At 62.3% G+C, this 25,207-nt stretch overlaps 2 protein-coding genes across 6 annotated transcripts in view; one reads left to right on the forward strand and one right to left on the reverse strand.

Moving 5' to 3' along the window:
• CHLSN (cholesin) overlaps positions 1-25,124 on the reverse strand; it is a 55,639-nt gene extending 30,515 nt beyond the window's left edge. The window contains exons 1-2 of one of the 2 annotated variants that reach the window (XM_024576828.4): positions 25,069-25,124; positions 22,071-22,194 (exon numbers count right to left, since the gene is read on the reverse strand). In XM_024576828.4, the coding sequence (XP_024432596.3) occupies positions 22,071-22,193 (123 nt within the window). In that variant the 5' untranslated portion in view covers position 22,194; positions 25,069-25,124. Of the gene's footprint in view, positions 1-22,070; positions 22,195-24,691; positions 25,024-25,068 lie in introns of those variants that run through there. The other variant, XM_071221824.1, reaches the window with a different exon arrangement.
• GPER1 (G protein-coupled estrogen receptor 1) lies at positions 260-15,216 on the forward strand. 4 transcript variants are annotated; one of them, XM_045184966.3, is made up of 3 exons: positions 260-1,094; positions 3,011-6,507; positions 8,730-15,216. In XM_045184966.3, the coding sequence occupies exon 3, from the start codon at positions 8,971-8,973 to the stop codon at positions 10,048-10,050; it is 1,080 nt and encodes a 359-aa protein (XP_045040901.1). In that variant the 5' UTR covers positions 260-1,094; positions 3,011-6,507; positions 8,730-8,970; the 3' UTR covers positions 10,051-15,216. The 4 variants fall into 4 exon arrangements, with proteins under 4 accessions (XP_045040901.1, XP_045040902.1, XP_053782203.1 ...); XM_045184967.2 differs by lacking the exon at positions 260-1,094 and having other exon boundaries at positions 1,997-5,432; positions 5,893-6,507; XM_053926228.1 differs by lacking the exon at positions 260-1,094 and having other exon boundaries at positions 1,997-5,383; positions 5,893-6,507.
• Positions 25,125-25,207: the final 83 nt, after the last annotated feature.

The raw sequence follows: 25,207 nt of genomic DNA on the forward strand, positions 1-25,207 counted from the left end.
GCTGTGCTCAGAACCTCGCTAACCCTGTGCCCGTCCTTGGCCACGCCTTCCAAGACTCCTACCTGCCTGGTGCCCGGCCTCCAGACAGGCGCAGCGAGGGTGTGCTGTGGACCAGATGCGGCGGGAACTCATTCCGATGGCCCTCCAGGCGCCGCGCCCTCACCCTGTCCAGCCGAGCAGGATGCCGGATGCAGGCCTGCGGGCAGGGGCGAGGATGCAGATGCCAGCGACCTGACACCCACCCTGGTGGGGGAGAGGGCGGAGCCCTGGAGCATCCAAGGACTCTGGCCAGACAGGTTGTGGGCGCTCCCCTTGTGCTTGGGGTGGGGCTGCAGGTCCTATTTTGAGAGCAGACTGGCTGCCTCCTGGGAGGGGCTGGCCGTGCTGCCGGCACACACAGCCTTCTCTGTCTGCAGCAGGCTCCCCTCCCAGGTCCCTCTGAATCTCTCTGGTCACGTGGCCAGACCATACTCTGCTCAAAATGCAACGTGTGGTTTGAATTAAGGCCGAATTCCTGTTTTCCTTACAGGACTGCAGGTTTTGTGCCTGCCTGCTCTCTGTGAGCACAGAGAGCTGAAGGGCAGGTGAGGCTGGAAGCAGAGACAACAGGTGGGGCTGAACTGGGCATGGGGCACAGGTGAGTGTCCCCATCCCCTCTGCTCTCTGGTGTACGTACGGCATTTAAATGGAGACCCAGCGACCTGCTGCTGGGCCCAGTTTCCCCTGAAAATGGTGGTCTGTTTACGCTTGAGGCGGCTCCAGGGAAAACAGTGTTTTTCTAGCACTCGGACTGCGGTGGCCGGCTCGTTCAGGAAGGGGGGCCAGGGGCCCCAGCTCTGTCTCCCGAACGAACAGCCAGAAGAGGTTCATCACCTGCTGCGGATGAGCTACTGCCACTGGGTTTCATCCACGGGCAAAATTATCGGCAACACCCTATTTCCAGGGGCGCTATTCCCTCAGGCTGTGGGGCCGGCCTGGGTTCTCCACAGGGGCGGGGCCCAGACCAGGAAATAACCACAGCATCACAGAAACGGCGAAGTTGTGCACGGTCCAGATCTGCTCAGCAACGAGGCTCTGACCCTCGCACACCCCAGGTGAGTCTGTGCGCGACGGGGAGAAGAAGCCCTGGCAATCACCACCTCGCCTTCGGTCCAGGTCGCACCCCACAGGGCAGCGCCTTACGTACAGCTGGCCGGGGCTGAAGGGGCCGAGGGAGGGAGGGAGGAGCTGGCCAGAGGGACAGGGCTGTGCCCCACGGCTCCAGCTGAGTGTGAGTGTCCCACAGTCACCACGCTGCCATCGCCTTCAGGGCAAGGAGGTAGGTGGAGAGATCACCCTGGCACGGGCCGTGGGCCGTCAGGTGACAGAGTTGAGAATGACAACCCAGGGAGACTCGAGTCTGAGACCACAGGCATCCAGGTGGGAGTGTGCTCGCAGGGACCTGAGCGGGGGCCACGCCTGCCTGGCACGCGGAGCGCCCTGGGGGAACCCGCAGCTTCACCCACTTCACACACTAACAGCGACCCGTGAGCCTTCCTAGGGCCAAGCTCAGGGCTGGAAAGGATGCACGACGGCCAAGCCCCAGGGATGCGCATCCATGGCAGGGGGACGCGGCAAAGCCCCTGCTGCAGCTCCACAGGGACTGCTCACCCCCTAGGGTGACAATACGGCTGTGCAGAGGCTGGGGAACACCTGGCCCCGAAACTTCACATGGGAAGGGCTCCGGCCCCCCAGATATAAAACCCAACCACAGAAACCCAGGCCCAAACCAGGACGTGGGGAGCAAGTGGGAGGGCAGTGCCGCAGCGGGGCATGGGCCAGAGGGGGGCTGGGGAGGGGCCCTGGGTAGCAAGGCAGCCCTCCTCCTGGACCCTCACCCATGCCCTGCGGGGAATACTGACTGGTCATGGGGCCAGGCCGCTCGTGGCTGGGCAGCCTTTCTGGAAGACTAGGTGCTGCTGTGATGTCAGCGCCTCAGGGAGTGCCCAGACCACAGCAGCCCTTGGGGCGGCTCAGGAAAGGTCCCAGGAGCCCTGGTTCTTGGCCGGAGACTGGCACCAGATGAGCCACGGGGTCTGCCATGGAGGCTCGACCCATCCTCCCAGGGGTCCTGATCCCCAGGTAGGAGCCTCTGCTTCTACTGGACTGTGCAGCACAGGCCTTACAGGGCCCATCCTGGCGCGGATGCAAAAGCCTACAGCTACGTGTAAGGAGAAACACACACTCACCGTGCAAACTAGCAACCTCACTCTTAGGCATTCACCCAAGAAAATTTATGTCGCGTGAGAACCTGTGTGCAAATATGTCATCAGCTTTGTTCATAAGGGCCCAGACCTGGAAATGACCCTCATGTCACTCAAAGGGCAAGCGGAGGAACCTGCTGCGGTGCCTCTGACAGTCCAGTTCTGCTCAGCAGCGAGGCTCTGACCCCGCACGCACGGGCGCGTCTGCGCCAGACACAAGGGCCACGAGGACAGGCATTCAGGAAAAGTCAAGCTCAGGGACAGGAAGGAGTGGTGCCGGGCTTGGGGCGCGGGGCAGGGCTGACCACCCGGGACAGCAGGCGGGCAGGGGTGCTTACGGGACTAGGCCCCCTGCGTGGCCCGTCCAGACCTGCGACCCCGACTGCCTGTACACTCCAACGGTGTGCAGGCTCCCGGGCTGGACGTCTAGGGTCAGACCCAGAGGTGTCGCTTGCCTTCCGTGTGACGATGCTGCCTCAGCTGGAAGTGGGGCCCACTAGCGCCTGCCTCGGGTGGGAAATGCGTCAGACTGCATTCTCAGACAGGAAGTGCTCCCAACAGTGTCTGGCACACGCTGAGCACTCAGTAAGTGGAGACAGTGTCACCGAGGCCCCAAGGCCTGAGGGACATCTCAGCCTCTTTGGGGGGCGGGAGGTCAGGGCCCAACAGAGACAAGAACGGGGGGTGGGAGGTGAGGTGAAGAGCTGGGACTAGGGACAATTTCTTGAGGAACTAATTTCCACGTTTTGTTATCTTCCCGAATACAGTGGAACCTGGGTTCTCGAACTTAACTCGTTCCAGAAGGCTGTGCAAGAAGCTGTTTCTTCGAAAACTGAATTGCACCTGAGCGATGCGTGAGGGATGACACAGTGGTCTGTGTGGAAGGGCTGTTGTGTGGAGGACTGAGCTGTTTGAGACGGGAGACCCTCGAAGCCGGAAGTCGGACTGTAAAAGCCGAAGTGAGCGCAGCAGTGGGTGGTCCAGCGTGGTGGGCGAGCCACCTCTGGCTCTGGGGCCCAGCCTGTTTCAACTTGGAGGCAGTGGGGCTAAGAGACTTTGGAGCAGGGCCGGGCGTGGGGCAGGGAGCGCCGCACCCTGCCAGTAGCCATGCCTGGCACCGGCTGCAGGAGGGTGGAGACGCCAGGGTTCAGGCAGCCCGGGCACAGCCAGCAGGCACTCACAGAACGTCCTGGCTGTGGACCCACAGGTGTGGCCTGTCAGCACGGGGGTGTAGGGGAGAAGACATGGTGTCTCTGGACCCCCTGCCCCTCAGGAAGGCCCCTCATCTCTGGAGAAAGCACAGGACGAGGCGAGAGACCACCCATGCGCCTGTCCATTGGCCGGAGGCCAGGCTGGGACTCGCACGCCCCTGTCCACAGGCTGCTGACCCAGCTCCTGAACAAGTCAGATGGCAGAGACGACGGCTGCAAGCCAGGTGGCCCCTGATGACAAAGGCCCCGGAAACACCAGTAGTGTAGCTGGCCGCAGAGACCGGACACGGGACGACCGACACTGTTTCCTGACCGCTGTCGATGTCCTCAAGAGTCTCTTTCCAATCTGCTGTAATTACAGCAGCGCTGCAAACCACTTCCTCCGGCCCGGTCCCTCGCCTTCCTGTTGCTGCCGCTCAGCATCTGGGGCTGGCGCTCAGTGTGGCCAGCACCGGCAGATGGGAAATATCAGCTCATGGAGTCTCGGAGCAGAAGGGCCACACAGCCCCGTGCAGCATGCGCGAGCAGCCCCCAGGGAGCGGCCCTGCTGGGCCCGTTGGGCAGCTGCACAGAGCTGCCCGGCCCAAGTGTGAGGCTGTGAAGGTCAGCCTGGACCTCGGGCCGGCGCGCTTCACCCTGCTGGCCACATGGCGGCCCTGACCACCCGGCAGTGCGGACGTCACTACAATGCGGCGGGACTTCCTGGTCCTGGAGGGACAAGCCGCTTGTGAGCTGGTACTGGCTGCGTGGGCTGTGCAAACGCACTGGCTGCCCTGTGGCCGTCCCGGCCCTACAGGCTGGCCCCGTGGGCCCTCCCAGGGGCTGCACAGCTTCTCCCTGTGGCTCCCTGATGACACAGGTTGGGGGGTCACAGAAACATTAGGTGGGGCCAGGACAAAGACCCTGGCCTTCAGCCTGACATTCTGGAACGTTCTGCCCATAAACACACCCTGGGACCAGATGGTCCCGTCCCAGGGGCACTCACCCGACTTCGCCAGAGCTCGGTGGACTGAGCACCGAAAACCTGGTCCTGCCCCTGCCTCGCGGTGCTGGGAGGGGTGACCAGTCGCACAGCCACTCAGTGCTCCGGCAGGCGGCGGGGAGGGGGGCGCCAAGGCCTGGCAGCCCCAGTTCTGCTGATTCTAAGCCACAAGCACAGAACTGGGGGGCCAGCCACAGGACCAGGTGTCAAAGCGAGTCCAGCAGCAAGTGCACAGCTGCGACAGCGGGGCGGGGCAGGGTGCGCCAGTGGCGAGCAGCTATTTTTAAGTGACATGCCGGCTATTTGAAGGTTTGGGCTTCACTGTATTTATTTGTTTAACTGAAGAGGAAGTTGGACTTTCTCACGGCTCATTCCTTTCAAAACGGTGGTTCAGGTGCTGTCAGTGCTGATGTCATCAGCATCTGCCGCTGTCCGAGTGCACCTGGACTCGGGCCACAGGACGCGTGCCTGGTCACTCGTCAGGAAGCTGCCACACGGGCCTCACAGCTGGAATGCTAAAGCCAGAAGGGACCCTGAACGTCAAAGAATGCATGCAGAGCCCTGTTGAAAGCGTGTACCTCCCAAACGTGTCTCTGAAAGACGCCACGTCACCGTTCAGCATGCCTCCCCACTCACCTGCAGTCACCTTGCAGAGAGCAGCCGGGGCTCTGGATGGGAGCGGCCTGTGTCCCTGGGAAGGGCACACGCCGGCTCTGGGTCCTGGCGCTGCAGCAACCTGCCTCCTTCGTACTCAGTAACGAAAAGATTACTCCGAGTTCAACCTCGCAGTCTCAGCAAAGAAAGAAGGTGTGAGGGTCACTGCAACGGGACGTGCATGGAGCCGCGTCACCGGGCACAAGCAGCCTGCGCACACGGGCCCTGCAGTCCCTGCGGCCCTGAACCACACACGTCCGGGGACATCTGGGGACATCGGCCCTCCCCGCCAGGTGGGCCAGCCCTTGTCCAGGCTGGTGGTACGATGCCGACCACCAGCAGGTGGGTTCTGGGAACCAGGGACTAATTTCTGCCTGGCCACGCAGGCAGATGCTGGGCACCAAGGGGCAGGGTGGGAGCCACAGCGGGAGGACGCTTCTCAGGTCTGCCACCAACACCTGCCAGACAGGCGCACGCTGGTGGCTTCGGGAGGAAAGGGAAGGGGCCAAGGAGGCAGGGTGACGCAGTTGAGACAGAAAGCAGAAAATGACTCTAACTCCCCAGTTCCTTGCTCAACTACCTGCGGTTTCTTGGGTTTAAAATTCATTCTGCGAACATCTGTGAAATTCCTGGGTTAAAGTCTCTGTATAATTCACATGCTACACTCTAAACTGACAGAATTGAGTGTTCAGGGTTTTTTTTTAAGATTTTATTTATTTTAGAGAGAGGGAAGGGAGGGAGCAAGAGATGGAGAGAAACATCAGTGTGAGAGAGAAACACTGACTGGCTGCCTCTCACACAGGCCCCGACCGGGACCGGCCGGCAACCCCCGCGTGTGCCTCCACCGAGGACTGAACCCACCAGACGACTCGCCTTGTGGAATGACGCCCAACCCACTGAGCTGAGCCAGACAGGACTAGGGTTTAGTTTTAAGGCCAGTCAGTTGCTAAAATAAGCGAGAATGTTTGAAGTCTCAACAAATGATGACAGGTTATTATCTCAAGGATAAAGAAGATCTATTTATAGCCCCTTCACACTTAACAGAATGGCCTCAGTGGCTAAAGAAAGCCGTTAAACTGCAAACTTCCTGAAAGACACTCAGCAGCAGGGAGCTCACTGCTGCCTTGAGGGAGGAAGAAGGCCAGCAGGGAAAGGGTTAACTCGGCCTCCCGGGGAGGCCCTCCCGCCCTGTCCAAGCGCGGTGGGCGGCCCTGGGAGGCCTATAAAGCTGCTCCCTGAGCCAGTGCTGCTGCCGCTGCCGCGGAGGCCTGCCTGCTGTCAGAGACAATCCCGGGCAGGCCTCCGGCTCCCTGTGGGGCCAGTGCCGTGAGCACTTCTGAGCCTGCCCCAGGAGACTCCGGAGGCCAGGAGGGTCCGCCCAGAGAAAACACCAGGCCAGGCACCGGCTGCAGCACAGGTAGGTCTGTCTGGGTCCTGGTTCTGCCTTCAGGTCGGAGAGCAGCCTGCTGAGGGTAACAGCTGGACACAGATATGGGCAGACTGGACACGAGCTGGGACAGGGCACTGAGGCTCCAGCCTCCAGGCAGAGCCGTGCTCCTGCCGGAAAACCCCGACTCAGCTCCCATGGTGCTGGTGTGCCCAGGGGCAGGCCCGGCACGCAGGTACCCCTGTAGTGCGCGCTGAGAACACCATCCCCGGGCTGCCTCACGGGGCTCTGGCAAGGACCCGGTGCCCTGCAGGACAGGCCGGCCACCCCAGCTCCGCCTGCAGCACAGCCCAAGTCCTCGCCTGCCCCAGAACAGACAGGTGATTTTGCTAACCCTGCACACAGACATCTACCTAGAGGGTCTGAGAAAAATGTGGTCTTCTGTCTTTTCACCCCTCACCCGAGGACATGCTCACTGATTTCAGAGAGAGGGGAAGGGAGGGAAAGAGAGGGGAGGGAAACAATCGGCTGCCTCAATGAGGAACCACACCCGCAACCCAGGCCGTGCCCAGACTGGGAATCACACCCGCAGCCTTTCGGTTTATGGGGCGCCGCCCAGCTGAGCCACACGGGCCCGGGCACGTGTGTTCTTGTTCCTTTAGCTCTGGACGAGCAATGGAAATCTGAAACAAAGTGACCCCCCCATTCAGTGCTGACCCCGGTCTTCATACACCCGGGGCCGGCGCTGCTGAGGACACTGTGTCGGCAGCAGATTTGGCCCTACATTCCTGTATCTTTGCGTTCGACCACGAACGGGATTTGTCAAGATCAGAGGCTCCGTGTACGTGGGAACAAGGAAAGGACTCAGGAGTTCTCCCTCACAGCCTCTTCCACCACCTCAGGCGAGAGGCCAGGTGGCAGCTGCGGCCCTCACCTGTGAGCTTCCCTCTAACTGCAGCCTGAGACGTGCCAGGACCTCCCCACTGGGAGAGCAAAGCTAAGGGGCTGAGCAGCTGTTACAAAAAAGTGAGATACAGAGGCTTCTGGCACCGAGTGTGCCGGTGTGTGGACGCCAGCTAAGCAGAGGGCACTGGACACGCTGGAGTGATTACTGATGCCACAGGCGTGGCTGATGTTTTTCTCCTTTTCTCTTTAAGCCGTAGTTCTAACCAAGAGTCGATACACATCTAGCCTGGTTTGGCAACACTTGAGAAAGTGGTTACTAACTGCCTCACAGAGTGGAATGAAACACCCCAAATAAAAACTCGACTCAAATCCGCGTTAAGTCCCCACTCAGCCACTGTGGGTTTCCGGGCGGGGGCGGGGGCGTCCTGTGGGCGGTAGGGTGGCCTTGCTGCCCAGGACACCTCCCCCCCCGACTGTGACAACCCAAATCCAGACACTGCCAGTGTCCCTGGCTGACACCAAGAGCACTTTGGGGTGGGGGTGTCCCTTGGGGAAATGTAGCCCCAGACCAGAAACCCCAGTTTCGACAGAGCTGCATGGCTGTGGCTGGCCAGCAGCGCAGGCGCCGGCCCTGGCAAAAGCAAGCCAAAAGGACGTTTTCCTTACCAGCTGTCCAGGTGACCGAGTGTCCAGGTGACAGACAGCATCACAAAAGCGTACACGGTTTGACAATAATTTGTCGAAACATTGAGTAATATTTCAATAGTATTTCCTAAAATAATTACCATTTTTATTCCTCATTCTCTTTCATGCCATAATGTGAAAAAAGGTTTCATTTTTGAAACTAGGATTGGCGAAAAGTCAGGTTTCTTTGATCACTTTCTTGTTGGAGAAAAGACCCTGCTCCAGACCCCACCAGGCTGGGCCCACTGCCGTTCAGAAGAGCTGGGTTTTTCCCTTCCCGTTCACTCCTCTGTCCAGCAGCCGCTGATACAAATTGTACTTCCTCTCTGACCGACAGTAGTTTTCCTAAGACCTCCCAACCCCACATCTGCATGACCTCACCAGCCTGCTATCCAACTACCAGAGCACCCGGGGCGAGGACCGTTCACTGCCCGCCCGCAACCCAGACCCCCGGCTCCGCAGCCCTCACAACAGAGGGAACGGGCAGTTTCTCCACTTAGCTTCTTGGCCTCAGCTCAGTGGCCACTGTCCCTCCAAGACAACAAAAGCCCCGTGTGGCCCTCCCCGGCACCCGCAATGACACCCCGTGACTCCATGGTGTCGTGACCCTGCAGAACGAAAGTCAGGGGAGACTCACGCTCTCCTCTGCTCTGCTTCCCCAGGTGCCCAAGGGGAGTGGCATCCGGCAGAGGAGCACCGGGCTGCCCCACGCAGACACGCCCCCTCACCTCTGCGAGCGCCCCTGGGGACAGGCTCTGGCGGACAGGTGTCCAGCCCACTGCAGAGAGCAGGGCCTTCCCTTTCGAAGATGGGCCTGCAGCTTGAGGCAGGGCCCCAGGGCAGGTCTGGGAGACTGTGCGCGATGCAGACACACATGTGACTCCTTGAGCGCCCATCTTTGGCATGGAGGCGAGCCCCGGCCCCCACAATGGCGGCCCCGTGGCATTCAACCTGTCCCACGTGATGGCCGCCCAGGTGCCGGTGAACCAGACAGGCGAGCTCGCGGCGCACCAGCAGTACGCTGTCGGGCTCTTCCTCTCCTGCCTCTACACCATCTTCCTCTTCCCCATTGGCTTTGTGGGCAACATCCTGATCCTGGTGGTGAACATCAGGTTCCGAGACAGGATGACCATCCCAGACCTGTACTTCATCAACCTGGCGGCGGCAGACCTCATCCTGGTGGCCGACTCCCTGATCGAGGTGTTCAACCTGGACGAGCAGTACTACGACATCGCCGTGCTGTGCACCTTCATGTCCCTCTTCCTGCAGATCAACATGTACAGCAGCATCTTCTTCCTCACCTGGATGAGCTTCGACCGCTACCTCGCCCTGGCCCGGGCCATGCGCTGCAGCCCGTTCCGCACCAAGCAGCACGCCAGGCTGAGCTGCGGCCTCATCTGGCTGGCCTCGGTCTCCGCCACCCTGCTGCCCTTCACCGCAGTGCACCTGCAGCACACCGGCGACGCCTGCTTCTGCTTTGCAGACGTCGAGGAGGTGCAGTGGCTGGAGGTCACCTTGGGCTTCATCATCCCCTTCGCCGTCATCGGCCTCTGCTACTCCCTCATTGCCCGGGCGCTCATGCAGGCTCACCGGCCCCGCGGCCTGCGCCCCCGCAGGCAGAAGGCCCTGCGGATGATCGTGGCCGTGGTCCTGGTCTTCTTCGTCTGCTGGCTGCCTGAGAATGTCTTCATCAGCGTGCACCTCCTGTGGCGGACACCGCCGGGGGCCACGCCCTGCCAGCAGTCGTTCCGCCACGCCTACCCTCTCACCGGCCACATCGTCAACCTCGCTGCGTTTTCCAACAGCTGCCTGAACCCCCTCATCTACAGCTTCCTGGGAGAGACCTTTAGGGACAAGCTGAGGCTGTACGTTGAGCAGAAAACAAACGTGTCGGCTCTGAATCGCTTCTGTCACACGGCACTGAAGGCATTCATTCCGGACAGCCCCGAGCAGCCAGAGGTGAGGTCCAGCAGTGTGGCGTAGACCAGGTGGCTCCAGCCGACTTGCAGCACTGCCCCGGGGCCAGGGCCAGGGACACAGACGCGGCAGAGTGACCGCTGCCCCGGACTGACCCTCCAGGCCCGTGTGCAGCCTGCTCGGGCTCCCGACCACCCCTGTCCTTCCCCCCAGCCACCCGATGCTGCTCCCGCACAGAGGTGCGCCCACCCACCACACTCCCAACGGCAGGTCACGAGGTGACAGAGGGCCCGGGGACCGGCATGGTCTTCTCTGCACCACCCGCGTCTTGTGGAAATCACTGCTGACACGGGCCACAGACGGCAGAAATGGAGGGGGCACCTTGGGGGCAGGGTCCCAGTTTCAAGGCAGATGTGCCATGGGTCTGCCTCCCTGGGGAAAACGAGGGCTGGGGACTGGTCCGGACCGGACACTGCAGCTGCCTCCACACCCGCAGCCCTGCACTCGACACCTGCTTGCTGACGGCATCTCTGCACCACGTACGTGCGGACTGACACCGAGGGGCAGCTCGGGCGGCACCACAGAATGCCCCAGCATGCACGGGGACGCTGGGGACAATGACGAGCACGTCCACAGTTCCCAGTAACATGCCAACATGTAACAGCTAACGGCTGCCCGCAGCGTTCGGCTTTTGTCAATTCCACGCATGTGCCGGCTCTTCTAGACCCTATGAGTGGTTCTGAGTGGGGCGGGGTGGGGGGCTCCCCGAGCCTCGGCAGCAGAAACGCTCATCCTCTCAAGCGAAAAGGACACCTGGGCCCCGGGGCTCCTGGGCCCCCTTCAGTGAGCACGCTCAAGGCCCAGCGTCAAGTGCAGCCCCTGGACACAGCAGTGTCCCTGGGTCTGACACCTGCTGCGCCAGCGTCGGGCACGAACGCCCCACGCACCCTCGCTTTCCCAGAAGGCTCCACCTGTCAGCATGGGCTGCAGTGTCCGCCCTGGCTCAGTGTGCTCGCAGAGCAGCAGGCTAGGACTCCCTTTCCCACCTGAACGTGGGGGGCCTCCTGTCCCGCCCATGCTCTGGGGGCCACCTCCCAGCAGCGCCCCCAGGATGGCCCAGCTTCCCCGGCCAAGGCCCTCAAGGTCTGTGCGCAGGCGGGCTCCCCATCCTGGGAACAAGCCGTTTCAGTTTCAGCGGCTCTGTGTGAGCACAGGTGTGAGCATGGTTCTCTGGGAAGGAAGGAGCCTGTCCTGGGTGAGCATGTGCGTCCCCAGAAGGCAGCAGCACCGTCTCAGCGGCTCCCGCCCTGCCTTGGCCCGGCCTGCTGCACCAGCAGGGGCTCAGGGAGGCCCTCCCCAACAGCCCTCCTCCAGCTGGTGGGGTGGGGAACTTCCTGGGAAGAGTGCCCCACACCCCTCTGGCCTCTCAGGCCCTCCCGGAGGGCACCGGGGTTACCTGCTCTCTGAAAGATGCCCCCCCGCCCCACCCCTCTGCAGCCAGCACAGCCTGTCAGAGCAGGTGGGGGCCATTGCACAGGGTGCGTGCTGGGCACCGGGTCCCCCACTGAGCGCGCCTGTGAGGCCCACGCTGTCCTGTCACTCAGACAAAGGGACTGACGCCGGAGCACCTGTGGTTGCTGGAACCCCGAGATGATGACGCAGCCTGGAGCTGCCGTGTCTCCAACTCCAAAGCCCGGTGCTTTCCCCACCGCCCCGGCGGCCCCTGGCACCTAACAGGCGAGAGTAAACCGAGGAGAAGCCAGGCACTGTGGGCATGGGGGCCAGGCTGGGTCCCGGGCCTGACCCTTCCCCAGGGTGCAGCAGACCCCCCGTGGTCGGCACACAGCAGGTGCCTTCCAGGGACTCCCGGGGGCCATCCCGTGTCCAGCTGAAACACGTATGCCCTTCCCCAGGCTACAGCTGAAGGAGCTTCCAGCTGGGATCCTGGGTCCACCTCGGACCCCACAGGACAAGCATGTCCTTCTTGCCCTTGTAAGTCACCTCCTGCTTCTAAACTGCCTCACCAGCAGGCGGTTCAGCAGGCACTTGCCCGAGGCACAGCTCAGACAGGCTGAACCCAGCTCCTGCCTCTGACCTTGCACAGCCCACGCATGTCCTGACCTGTAAAGCCAGGGCAGGACCAAGAGCCCACAAGACAGAAAGCCAGCATGCAGGGCCGCAGGAAGGGCAAGTGCAGGCTAGGGGTTCCAGACGAGCCAGAGGCCGGACCAGGTGGCCTCCGAGTCTCGTTGTACTAAGACCTAGAGCTCCCATCTGGGAGACGGACAGCTGGGGCCTGGTGCACAGCCTGACCGCTCAGCCCAGCACAGCCCTTCTGAAAAGCACCGAGGGCCGAGGCTGCTCCCATCCCGTCACTTCTGGCAGGAACAGCACAGGGTAAAACCAAGGCTTTGCCTGCTTTGCTGCTTCCAGTCGCCCAGCTCTCTGGCCCGGCTCACAGGCTCAGAGCCCCGAGCACCACTGCCTGTGGCCCCGGCCTTCTGGGTGCTGAACTGCTCTCCCTGAGGACGTGCGCAGGCCCCACCCCGGCCTGAGCCTGCGGTCAGACCTCCCGCCTAGAGGGAGGGAGGTGGCCCGTGAGCCCGACCATGTCCGGAGGCCAGAGCTCTCTGTGCGGGCACTGGGGATGCGGGCCGGACGGAGAGGGTGGCCAGGAGGAGCTGTGGGCCCGCACGGAGCTGAGCTCCATGTAACTTTGAGATTTCTACAACCGTAGCATGCCGTGTGCACGTGAGTGTGCCCTGGGTGTGAGCGTGCAGACATACAACCACGCAAGTGCAGGTGCCCGCAGCTCCGTGTACTCAAAGGGCAGCGTGCCCCGTGTGGCTGCACCCCCGGCTCCAGCCCCTTGCCCTGCGGAAGCGGCAACCGCCACAGGGCCCGCTCCCCTCCTGCTCCTGGGGGCCGCCCAGGCCCTGCCTAAGGCCGGGTGCAACACGAAGGTGAGGACAGCGGGCGTGTGCAGAGCGCAGGCCTGAGGCTTCCAGGCCACCTGCTTCACGACGCAGCTGTCAGCCCTCATTGGTCTGCTCCAGCCCCAGAATGAAGACACGTGGGCTGGGGGATGGGGGGTCTGTCTGACTGTGAGATAATGTCCACCCCACAGCCGGCACTGGACTTCAGGATCTGCCCCTGTGCCATAGCCCTAACTGCCCTAACTGGCATGTGGCTGCCACGCTCCGCCTCAGGGCCGACTTTCTGGTTTGTTCCCGGAACAGCTGCTCGGTGCTCCCCTGCGCCGGCACCTGCCACACTCCTGGTCACGGCTGACGTCCCACAGCCACACGCACAGCCCCTGCCCTGGCACGGGCTGGGCGGGGGCATGTCCTGCGACCTTGCGCTGCGGGACGGTGGGCCGGCGTGGCCGCTGTGCCCAGTGCAGACAGCAGGGCTGCTCAGGCCACACCTGAGGGCCGGCAAGGAGCCAGGACCTGGCCTCCATGGTGTTCAGCCTTTAAGGGTATTATGTAGGAGCACAGGCAAGAGCTGGCAGCCTCCATGCGGCACAGCCGCGCAGCGCCAAGCCCAGATGGGACCGGGAGGCTGGGCGAGGGCGCCCTGTGCCGCTGGAAATGACCGCGAGAATGGAGACTTAGACCAGACACTGTTTACGCTGCGAACAGCAGGGGACCAGCTCTGTGCCTGGGAAAACCGCTTCAAAGCAGCGACTGTTTTTTCAGCTGCAAAGGCTCCGTCCTGGGAAATCTTCTCATACCGTTACAGAAATATCCTGAAAGGGCTGAGCAAATATTCTGCCTGACCTGCCAGCTCTGGTACTGGAGAGCCTGAGCTGGAGCCTGCCTGCCAGAGGACCTGTGTGAGCGGGCAGGGGCCAGTGAGCCTCACCACCATCAGGGAGCGCCGCTGCGAAACACGCTTCCCTAACACTGGCCAGGCAACCCGTCCTGGGACTTCCCCGGAGCAGCCGGAAGGGGTGACAGCCTAGCAGGGAGCACCTCGTGCGTGCTGTCTGCTGAGCGCCCTGGCGTGGCAGGCACACACTCGGCAGGCCCAGGCAAGGGCAGATGCACGGCAAGGGGCAAAGCTACCTGGGAGGGAGCACATCCCAGATCAGCCCTCGTCGCTTGCGGGGTACAATTGCCCATAAGCTCTGCAATGTCCAGAATATGCCGTGACCAGCAGTCCCAGACACAGACGACCTCACCATCTCTTCTAAAGCCGCGAAGAGAAACAACAGCTTCTGCCAGGAGGCCAGACTCCTGGCCGGCTCTGGCATCAGCCACAGGAGGGACTCACCTCAGGGCAGAAAGGGACAGGCCCAACCCCTCACCTCCTGGGGCTGTCAAAGGACAAGGGAGGGACAATGTGGGGCCTCTGGGAACGCCGCTGCCGGACTGGCCACCCAAACCCAGCTCAGTCTCAAAAATGGCAAGAGGACTGAAAAAAACAGTTTCATCATTTGTTGCTTCGAAATCATTTGTGATGAAGTGACGTGAGAGCTGAGAGCCAGACATGCTCTCAGACACACGTATGAAGCACCACATGCCCCTCACACACCAAAAGCTTCCTGCCGACCTTCCCACGTGTCCTGTATCCCCACTATAGGCACGTGTCACTCCACGAAGGAGGGGGCTTCGTTCAGAGAAGCTCCAGCGAATGTGGTGTTAAAAACGCGTGTCGTGCATCTGTCTTACAGGAACATGAGTCCACCTGTGTCAGGAAGACACGCCCTCCCAAAAGCACGGGAAGGGACCGGAAGCGAGAGCCAGACGTCGAAAAGGCAGACCTGGACAGACCTTCCTGACGCTGTTTGTGCAGCGAACAGGCAGAGCCTCTCCAGGACGCGCGGTGTGCACTTCCAGACGGGTGTTTCTTCACTACTCGCACTCACTCTTAGACGCTGGCCCCATGGCCACCCTCACACCAGCAGCCCTGAGACCAGGCAGCCCCGGCCTGGGGGACGCCACTGGGACTTCCTAAGCAAAGGCGGCAAAAGGGCTTCCCACAGACCCCACGGTGCCCATCTGGAGCACAGCAGGACGGAGCCCAGGAAGCAAGCCAGCACCTCTGAGGGCTCCTGCGGCTGGGCCTGTGCTGGGCGGGGTGGCGACGTCTGTCCTCGAGGCCGTTGCAGGCCGCGACTGTCCTGTGGGCGGCAAACAGCCCCCCTGTGCAGGGAGCATGAGGGCTGGTCCACGAAGACAGTGCGGCCCGTGTCGGCTGCGGTGACAGGCCGGACTGGGCGGGGAAGACAGGGCTCGTGGGCTCAGGGGACTGTGGAGGGGTCCAGAGAGGACGCCCGTGTGGGGCGGGCGGCCACAACAGCACTCACGTGCCCCAGACCCATTGCTGCAGTGACCCTGTTTTGACTCCGCTCCTGGGCATCTGGGCATCTGGACTAAGTGACAGGCGACGAAGAGGGAGTACGGGCCCACTGGACAGAACAGCTGAGGCGGGCGGCCCGGCCCCAGAAGGAACAAGGCACCAGCACAGCTGCCCCTCCGCAGTGTCGCTGACAGAGATGTGCAGGGGAAGTGGCTCGGTGCTCCCTCTCCCCGCTGTCAAAGGAGAGGTGGGCAAATGGGGAGCCAGAGGGAAAGCAGCTGGGCGGGGGTCCTGGGACACACGTCACCCAGAGGCAAGCCCTAGCCTGGCGCACTGACAGGGACAGGACCGCGGGGCTCCATGCTCACAGTCACAGCCGTTCACAGAAAGACAGAGGAGGGCTGTTTCCCCAGACCCTGCAATGCAGATGCTGGGACGGTGCCAAGCCACCCACCTGGGCGCTGAATGCTGTTCAGGCAGCTGCAGCTGCAGACGGAGCCCCTGCCCGCGGCCCACACCTGCAGACACCGGGCAAACTCAGATGAAATGCTCTCCCCAAAATGCAGGAAGGTGACATCTGGTTGCCAATGTCTCCCCAGCAGTGACGGGGCCCTGTCCCCGCACCGAGCCCGCCATCCCGGTCCCATGTCCCTCCAGCTGTGTGGATGCCGGCCAGGACGCTGTGCCCTCCCACACTGCCAGGCGCACCCTGCAGTGTGCACAGGCAAAGGCACGAAGACTTTATTTTGTTTTCCCTCTTTTTCCAGCTCAGTTTCCACTAAAGAGGACACTGAACAAACACCGTACTGGTTCCAGATGTTTAGAAACGTTCTCGTCATCAAGTGCTGCTCCTCCCTGGATCCCGGTCCCCATCTTGGTGCAGCACAACATGGCCTCGCCCCCCATTGGCCCCTGTGCAGACACCGGCAGGGTGCAGACGGGCACCGCCTCTCCTCAGGGCAGGGCCGAAGCACCCGGGGGCCGCACTGCTGGTGACTCGGGCAGAGCGTGCTCCTCCGACACGGCCATCCACGCCATAGCGTGTTTCCCTGAGAGTGCTGTCTTCCTGTCTCCTGTCTCTCCCCGCTCCTTCAGCTGGGAGCCGGAGCCGCCATCTCTCCGCTTCGCCGGTGGTTTCATCCGGACACCTCCCTGTGCATGGAGGGAGCCATTCTGCACCTGCCTTCCAGCTTCCAGCGCTCTTCGGCCGGCCGAACCTGCCAACCAGTTCCTGATTCCCACGGTCTTCCTTTTCCGTCAGCACTTCCCCTGCTGGAGAGCTCAGGCAAGGGCGCTTCATCACTGCCAAGGTCTGAAAGAGCGAAAGCCTTCGGGAGTCCTCACGCTCAGCCTGCGCACTGCTCCGCCTCACCTGCGGGCCCGCGAAGGTGCTCTTCTGCCCTGGCCCGTCCTCCTGGGGGGCCTGTGGGTGGTGCTGCACCTCTTTCTGCGGCAGAGCGCACGAGGTCGCTGGTCCACACTGGTCTGCGCGTCCGCTCCTGGACTGGGGTGCCCATGGTGGTCGGCGTGAGTCCAGGTCTGGTACCGACACAGCTGTCGGCACGAGGCCCTGGGTGAGGGACTCAGTCACACCCCAGCCCCAGCTTCCTGCCACGTCTCTGTCCAGTGGGCAGTGTCTTCTAATTCACATGTGAAGGCACATGGCTCTTGGCATTTGAGGCAGAGCCAGAAGGGAGCAGAGGGCCCGCGGACTGAGGGTGGTGGTAGGGGCGTGGCTGTCTGTTTAGGACAAGAGCCATAAACAGAAACAACCCAACTGGGAAAACACCTGATTCGTAAGGCAAGACACAGAGCTGTGGGTACTTAGAGTGTGTCTGCAGCCAACGCGGAGAAGATACACTGTGCCGGCACTGGTGAAAGCACGCGGGGGCTCACAAAGGGAAAGCAAACGGCCAACCTGGAGGTGACCGAAGGCGCTGCAACGGAAACCGGCGTCCTCCCTGTCACATCGGAAAGCGTGGAGCACGTGTCGTGCCCTGGACTGAGTGGGTCCTCTCGGGAGGGGTGGCGAGGAAGCACACCTGTTGTGGAGACACTGGGAAGGACGTGCCCAGAACACGGCTGCAGCGCCGTCCTGGGGCAGCGTCAGGCTTTCGGGTTGCTTCCTTACGCGCCTCTGTTCTCTCTCTCTCTCTGCGAACACTGGTCGTGCAAAACTCAGGAAAAATAAACATTCCTTTTGTAAATCACATCTTGCTGAGTTATTTTCTGCTGGCCACATGGAAGCAAAGCTTACAAATACCTCCCGGCTGACTGCAGCAGCGACTGTGGCCTTAGATGCGCAAGAGGGCAGCTAGGAAGGGGGCGGTGCAGACAAGATCCTGGCACTCGGCAGGATGGCCAGCCCCAGCCTGGGAGGGCAGAGCTCTGGCGCTGCCTGTGCCGGTCCCTGGGACAGTGTGGCTGTCCTCTGCCAGGTGCAACGGAGGGCTGACATACAGAACAGCCAGGCACCGACTGCTGGCTCGCTCGCAGGGTCGGGGGAGGTGAAATGGGACAGCCACGCACCAAGTCACCCAGCACCTGGGAGTCCCGGGCACTCTCCCCAGAGAGAGGGAAGCATGCCCACAGTTGTGCACAGCAGCTTCACTCATAAAGGCACCGCTTTGGGAGCCACCCAAAGGTCCTTCGTTCGCTGGCAGAAAGGCTATAGACGGGTGTCACGAGGGAGCCGAGGGGCGAGGGGGCCTCTGTGCCGTGTCGGTGCCAATGCTCGTGGAGACCCGCACCTGGGACACCAGTGCATGCAAAACCAGCAGCCTCCGGATGGGGCCTGGGGGTGGCCCGCATGCCCACTTCCTGGCTGTGACGCCACAGTCCGTTCTGAACGGGGGACCCAGGCAAAGGGCACAGGGGACCTCCCTGTCATCGCTCTGCGACTTACTACGTATCTGCAATAGTCTCAAAAGTCAGTTCTCTCTGAGCAAACACAAAAGCGAGCACCCAATGGCACCACCCTTCCGGGCGCTGCATGTGCATGCTGTTGCAGGGGCTTGGCCCCCGAGTGCCCCGAGCCCCCCGAGCCTAGCCCGTCCAGCTTCCCGGGCCTCCAGGCAGGGGTAGGTCCCCCACGCACAGGCCAGCGCTTAGCCCGACGTCAGAGCACAAGGGCAGACGCATGCCGAGGGACCAAAGTGGGTGGAAGAGGATTTGGAGTGCTAGGGACACGGCCTCAGAAGTCACCCACGTCACCACTCCCCCGCATCGCCTTGCACAGTGCTTAGCAAGGCTGGCACCACCGGCCTGAGCCGCCCACCTACGCCAACTCTCCCCAGCACGCTGTGGGCCAGGGCAGCGGACACTGCAGGGCCCCGTCTCTCCCTGTGTGCTCCAGAGGGTGACCAGAGCCAAGAGACCAAGCATGGGACTTCTCTCTTCCAGGTGACTGTGCAGGTGGCCCAGCCTTGCTGGCCACTCCTCTGTGAGGCACAGCCCCACACTGCAGCCCCTGGCACCGGGGCTGCTGACCGTCCAACACTGAGGTGCTTTCGTGAGGGGAAAGTGCTCTGCAAACACTCTGCAAAAACACGGGGCTCCTGCGCCCGAGACCACTGACCACCACGGCGGAGGGCCCCTCGCCCCATGGCCCCTTCCGTCTCCAGGCAGCCAAAGGCGCAGCCACAGCAGTGGAGAGCCCAGCTCAGCCATCCACGGCACACAGACACTGGAAGTCTCTGAGTGCGACGGCGGCGTGCTGCGGTCCCGCCTCGTGCGGCAGGGCGCCCTCAGTGAGGGAGGGCGGTGGCAGGGACCTGCAGAGCCCACCCCACTGCCCGCCCTCCCAACCACCTGATGCACCAGGCCAGCTGCCCCGTGGTCTTCTCTCGTTACCTCCTCACAACCCTCAGTTCATCAGGTGGTTCCGGAATGAGCTTGGAGCCAGGACGGGACCTGGTTCCGTCCAGCCCCTGAGTGTGGGCTCACAAGAAAGATCAAGAAGCTCTCAGCGGGGTGCACTCTGAGACCCCTCCAGGAGGAAAGACCTGGAGCGCCCCCAGGGGCCCTCTCTACCTCACAGGGGTCGCTATCCCAGAAGTGTCACCACGACGATGCAGGACATCACAGAGCACCCTCTCGTCCACTCACTCAGGCCCACAGGGCCAGCGCAGGCTAACGGCTAGTGGGCTCAGCGCACCAAGGAGTGAGAAGTGAGCCCGAGGCCCTGCTGGCCCCGGAGCAGCACAAACAGCACCAGGACGGAACATGGCGGAAGCCGGACCAGGGAGAGGAGCAGACAGAGCCCGGGGGGTGCAGGGGAGGGGACTCTAACTCCCACAGATACCCCGCGACACCCCTGCGGGCAAAGTGTCACCACGCAGGGGTACTTTGGCTATCCTGGTGCTGACTCAGGGCACTTGTGCTGTGGGAAGTGACCACACTGGGACCCGCAGGCCTCCCCAGACAGATGTTTCCAGAGGACAGCGCAGCGGCCCCCGTGGGGACAGCAGTGTCTCCATTCTCCACTGGATGCTGGAGGTTCTTCCCGTACCGGGGTGGTGGGGACAGCGCAGTACTTTTCCACAAGCTCACGCTGACAGACCGGCTCCCGGGCCGTCGGCCCAGCCCCCGTACCCTTAGGTGCGGTGGCCAGTGCTCTGATGCCATGGTTCCTCAGAGAACCGCAGTGAGCAGAGAAGCACCCCTGTCGGCCAGGGGCCGGGGAGGAGCCGCCTGTGTCTTTTCAGCGGACTGGCCCCCGCCAGACAAGGGAAGCCCTTGGGCCACAAGCCCCAGCCCAGTGCCCAGCTTTCAGACACCTCCCCACCCCAAAACCTTCCAAGCCCGGCTCTGCAGGGAAACCAGAACACCCCGGGCGCCCCCTGCCGGCCAGTCGGGGCGCGGAGGGGGTCTCCGGCTGTCGGGCCCTCAGCAGCTGGGTGGGGCTGCCTTGACCAGGGGCCCTGGCCGCTGCGCCAGAGACCCGGCACACGCCTGGGAGTCACGAGGCTGGTGCTTCCCTCTGGTGTTTCCCAGGTCTCTTTAGATGCACGTGTACTTTAGTAACGCAGGGCAGTCACTTTGACAGAAAGCACATCCCCACCACCCTGGGCAGAAAAAACTGTCCTGCACAGCGCTCCCCACAAAGCCACGAGCCTGCGGTGACCAGCGGCAGCATGCAGAGGTCACGAGGAAGGGGAGCTGCAAATTCCGGGACAGAATGGAACGTCACCAAGGTGACTGTATGGCCTCCACTTTAAAGGAACTGCAGGCGTCAGAAGGCAGGAAAGCAGCAGCCGAAAGGGTCCGAGAAAATCCCGTGTGACTGAGGCTCCACATTTGTAGGGGGCAGGGTGGGCAGGGCCAGGGGAGTACCAGGACCAGCGTCCACGGGGAACCTGGGAGCCTGTGAACAGCCGTGGTTGTGTCAGGTGGTGGTAAAGGGGAGGGAGTGAGGGTCAGCCAGGGCACAGGGGTCCATGAGACTCTGCGTGCACAGCAAGGTGGGCAGCTGTGAAGGCAGGGGCCTGCTGATCTTGGGGCGGTGGCAATGGCGGGAAGGTGTTCCAGCTCTCATGTACCCGCAGACCCGGGAGGCCCTCGGGGCACCCAGGACAAGTGAGGATCCTGGGTCCCAGCCTCTCCTTCCCCCGCAGCTCCGACAGTGGCGGCTGAGACAGCACCCAGACACAGAGAGCCCCCCTCTGCACACACCCTGTGCCCCTCCACTGCCCCGCTGACAGCTGGGCCCGCTCTGGCAGTCTCCCAGGCAAACAGCTGCCCGCCAGGTGGAGCCCAGCAGCCAGAGGCCCTGCAGCTCCCTGACACTCCAAGGACCCCAGCACAGCGGCCTTGGGGACCCCACTCCAGGGCCCCACTGTCACGCATGCTGGGGCTGACATCCCTTCTAAGAGAAGCTCAGGAGGGCCTGCTCTCCTGCCGCACGCCCCCTGTACAACGGCCCTTCCCCACACTTGGGACAAAGGCTCCCTGTCACCCTGCACTGTACCAGGGCATAGCACCTGGGGCCAAACACCACCAGGACTTGGGCCACACCAGGGCCAGAAACCCTGCTGGGGGAGCAAACGCACATGCCGGGAGGCTTCTCTTCCGCGTCTGAAGAGAGCTGAAAGAGGGCCCAGTCTGGCTGCCGAATGACAGGTCTCCCAACGTTAATCTGGAGGACACGTGCCAAACCCAGCAGAGCATCCACGAGTGCAGGGACCAGGCCCTCGGCCACAGCAGAACCTCTCCTTGCTGCGCACGAGAAACGGCAACACGACCAGGCTGGCCCGGCCCACCCACCGCAGCGCCCAGACAGGCTCCACTGTAAGTCGGGCGGCCTGTGCGGTCTCCGCGGCTCGGTCGCTGCACACCTGGAGCTGTAAAGACAGCCTGACGCTGAGGGAAATGCTACTGCTCAGAACTCGGGAACCGACGGCACACTTACACGCATACACAGCCTTCTGTGGCAAACTGATGTCGCGCTAGGTGTGACATTTTTAGATGTGAGTTCCTGAACTCAGGTCCCAGCCCCTTCCCCCACCCCCACCCCGCTCCCCAGGGCGCAGCCCAGAGGCCCAGCGCCAGCCCTCGCCACCTCCGCCAAGCCCTCAGAGCCTCTCGGGAGCACAGCCCAGGTGGCTGAGGGAGGACAGTGGCGGAGCTCCAACCCACAGGTGACTGAAATTCCTCCCTGTCCCCACTGCTTGGGGGGTCACTGAGCACATGCAGTCTGCTCCGTCCTTGCGCCCCCAGAGAAACGCCAGCACCAGGACCTCTACTGTCCCTCCCGCGCAGGTCGCGGGGCGGGGCCCTACCTCGGGTGCCTCCTCGGAGCCCTGGGTGCCTTCACATGCCCCCGGTGATTCTGCCGCCGCCTTCTTCAACGTTTTCCTCTTTTTCTCTGGCACTCCAGGAGCTTTCCTCTTCTGTTTTGCCATCCTGCAGCAGAGAAAGTAAATTGTTAATAAAAGGTCTCGGGCCATATAATATTTTTATATTCTCCTACTATGAAAGAAATGCCTATTTCAGAAAGTATAGAGAGTATATAAAAGTGAAAAGAGAGTCGACCCCCTAGCTTCATCGCCTGAGATGACCAAGGAAACAACCTGGGGAATCCCTTTCTCTGGTGAGCGTTTTAACCCGCAGGGCGGCCAGCAGTAGGCTGACAGCTGTTCGTACGGGGAAACACACAATAACCAGTAAACAAAGATACGAGAAAAAGCTCCCTGGGCTGACTCAGGCTTCCCCACCAACGAGGGAGGCTGTCCGGGGCCGCGTGAGCTGTCACCTGGGCGCTGGGCGCCCACAGGTGGAACCCAGGAGCAGCTGGGGCGGCCTCCTTGGAGGGAGAAACAAGCAGCGAGCGACTGGGGCCACATGAAGGGCGGACACGCGATCCAAGGAGCCAGACAGACCTGGTGTGTCTGCTTTCTCAAGCACAGCAGGATGGAGAATTCGCATACCAATCACCCCCATGGGCTGGGTGGTGGGGGCCCAGGGAAATGGTGGGGGTCAGGAGCCGGGACGCACGTCACAGGGGTCAGGGCAGAGAGCCCTCGTCCTCACGGCGGGATGCCTGAGGTGGGGGGGCCAGCTGATACTTGGAGGGAGAAGCAGGACACGAACCAACTCCAGCCACTGCAGTAAAGGCCGCTGCTGGGCCCTGGCGGGAGCAGCAAGAACCCCCCAGCCCCACACACCCCACCTGCCTCCAGGCCCTTTGGGTGGAGCCTAAAAAGGAGCAGAAAGGCACTCTGCGCCGCTGCAGAGGTTGTCACTGATGGGATCCTTAAGGGCCCCCCCCCCCCCCCCCCGCCCCTGCTGCCAGACAGCCACGGCTGCACAGGACCTTGAAAACTCCATCAGCCTCTAGGAAAAAGAATTTTTTTAAATCTGAAAATAATCCCTCCGGGTGCGCATGTCCACTCTTGCCCAGCACATCTAAGTTACTTCTGATGTCTTGGCAGGTAACGGGAGGGCACCTCCCACCTCATGAGGCAGCAGCCCCAGGGGGAGGCCTGGGTCCCCACAATCCACGGCCCTCCAGATCAGGTCGAGGCGCCCGGAGCAGAGGCCCACTTCCTGCGCCCGGGGCTGTGGTTTTGCTCCCGTCCGTTTGGATGCAGGACCCTTCCAAGTTCTGACTCGCCCACCTAGACAAATGCCTCCAGCTTCTGCCCTTCTGCTCCCTGACCCTCCACTGCCCCTTCCACCCCCACAGCTGAGCTCGAAACAACAAGCATCGCCACCTCCCATCTTTCCAGCTCACCACCTCTTGACACTGTGGGGTCCAAAAACTCTTCAATTTCACCCACACCGCAACCCATGGACCCTACATGGTCCAGTGTCCCTCACCCCTCTTCATCCCACGCCCACAACGTGTCCTTGGTCCATCACCACAGTCTCGCCCTCACACACATTCTCAGCCCCCCCTCTGGCAAAGCCCCAACTCCGGCACCTACTCCTGCCAGCTGGACCCCTGGGACCAGACCCACTGGGATCACCAGCCCACGGGGCTCTCCCGGACTGCCCAGTAAGCCCACCACTCTCCCCAACGGCAGCCACCTGCCTGGACACTCGTCCACTCTTTCACCTCTCCTAATCCCTCTCGCTCCAACATCACCTTCCCTTCTCCCATCTCAGCAGAAGAACTCAACTCCCAGTCACTGGACTTCCTCAAGCTCCCACGTCTCCTCTCCAGTCACAGTGGAGACAGATGGTCCAGGCTCCCACCAAGGCCCAGCGCTCCTTCTGCGGGCTGAACCCGTCCCTGCCTCCTCCAGGCAGCACTCTAAGCCAGCCCCCCCTTCCCCTCTGATGAATCAACCACAAGGTCCCACATCTTATAAACTCTCTGTTCCAGGCGCTCTTCACCCCGAGCCCGCTTCCTTCTCTCGAAAGATCCTCAACAGCGGTCCACTTGCACTAACTGCCCTCCTGCTATTCTCCCTCGGCGCCTCTCCCACCAGGCTTTTGCACCCCAGAGCTACCGAAAGTGTTATCGTCAGATGATGCACGACACCCGTGTGCTACCAAGAGAGATCCTCTCCTGGCTGGCCGCCACCAGGCTCCCCTGAGCCCCCTCTCCACCAGACCTCAGCCCTGACCTGTAAAGACTTGAACGAAAGACAGCTTCCAACGACTCAAGGCCGCATCCATATGTCACTAATCCCCCTAAAAAATGCCAGCCTGAGAAAACTCCAAGATGCCAAAACCATCGGCGGAGACCTAGAGATAGGGCCTGTCTCCCAGCCCCCCAGTCCGCTTATAACGCTGCACCAGATTACGTCTGGCCTCGGCTGGAAAACCCTCGCCCCAGGGTTTCCCACTTCACTTGGAGAAAGTGGGTGTCCTCGTCAAGGCCTGCAGGCTTCAGGGGCTGCCTTCCCGCCCCTGCGCTGTCCCCACTCCCCACCCCCGGCCTGCGCTCGCTCACCACGGCCGCACAGCGTTCCCAGCAGGTCCCGGCACGCGTGCTCCCTCAGCGAGCGCTATGAGAACAGCTGACGTGGGATGTTTCTCCCTGGTACTCATCACGGCCTTCTGACTCCTTTCCTCCCTCCCCTGATCCACGCAAGTGCACCAGACCTGCCCATGGCCATCGCCCGGGTGACTGGTGTGGCCAGAGACACGTGAAGCGCCGTGACAGAAAGTCCAAGGCGGCCGGTGGCTCGGTCCCCGCTTGCCACAGGGCCGCCGGTAGGCGAAAGATGCTGAGGCCCTCCATGAGTCCCTCCCGCTGACCCCTGCAGGCCCTCCAGGCACGTCCGCGCCCCCACACAGCAGCCCAGAGACTTCACCGTGCTCGCCTACCTGCGCGTGGCCGCCAACACGAGCTTCCGGCAGGCGCCGAGCCCACGGAACGTGGTCCCGCCTTTGTGAGCGGCGCCGCCCATTGGCCAAAGCCCACCTCCGTCTCCCAGATGACCAATGGCAAGCGGTAGCCTCGAGG

The sequence above is a fragment of the Desmodus rotundus genome, chromosome 6 (genome assembly GCF_022682495.2).
Source record: "Desmodus rotundus isolate HL8 chromosome 6, HLdesRot8A.1, whole genome shotgun sequence".
Lineage (NCBI taxonomy): Eukaryota > Metazoa > Chordata > Mammalia > Chiroptera > Phyllostomidae > Desmodus > Desmodus rotundus.

What these genes read in the sequence shown, in the direction of transcription:
- GPER1 (XM_045184966.3), top strand. Translation starts at nt 8,971, where the DNA reads ATGGAGGCGAGCCCCGGCCCCCACAATGGCGGCCCCGTGGCATTCAAC.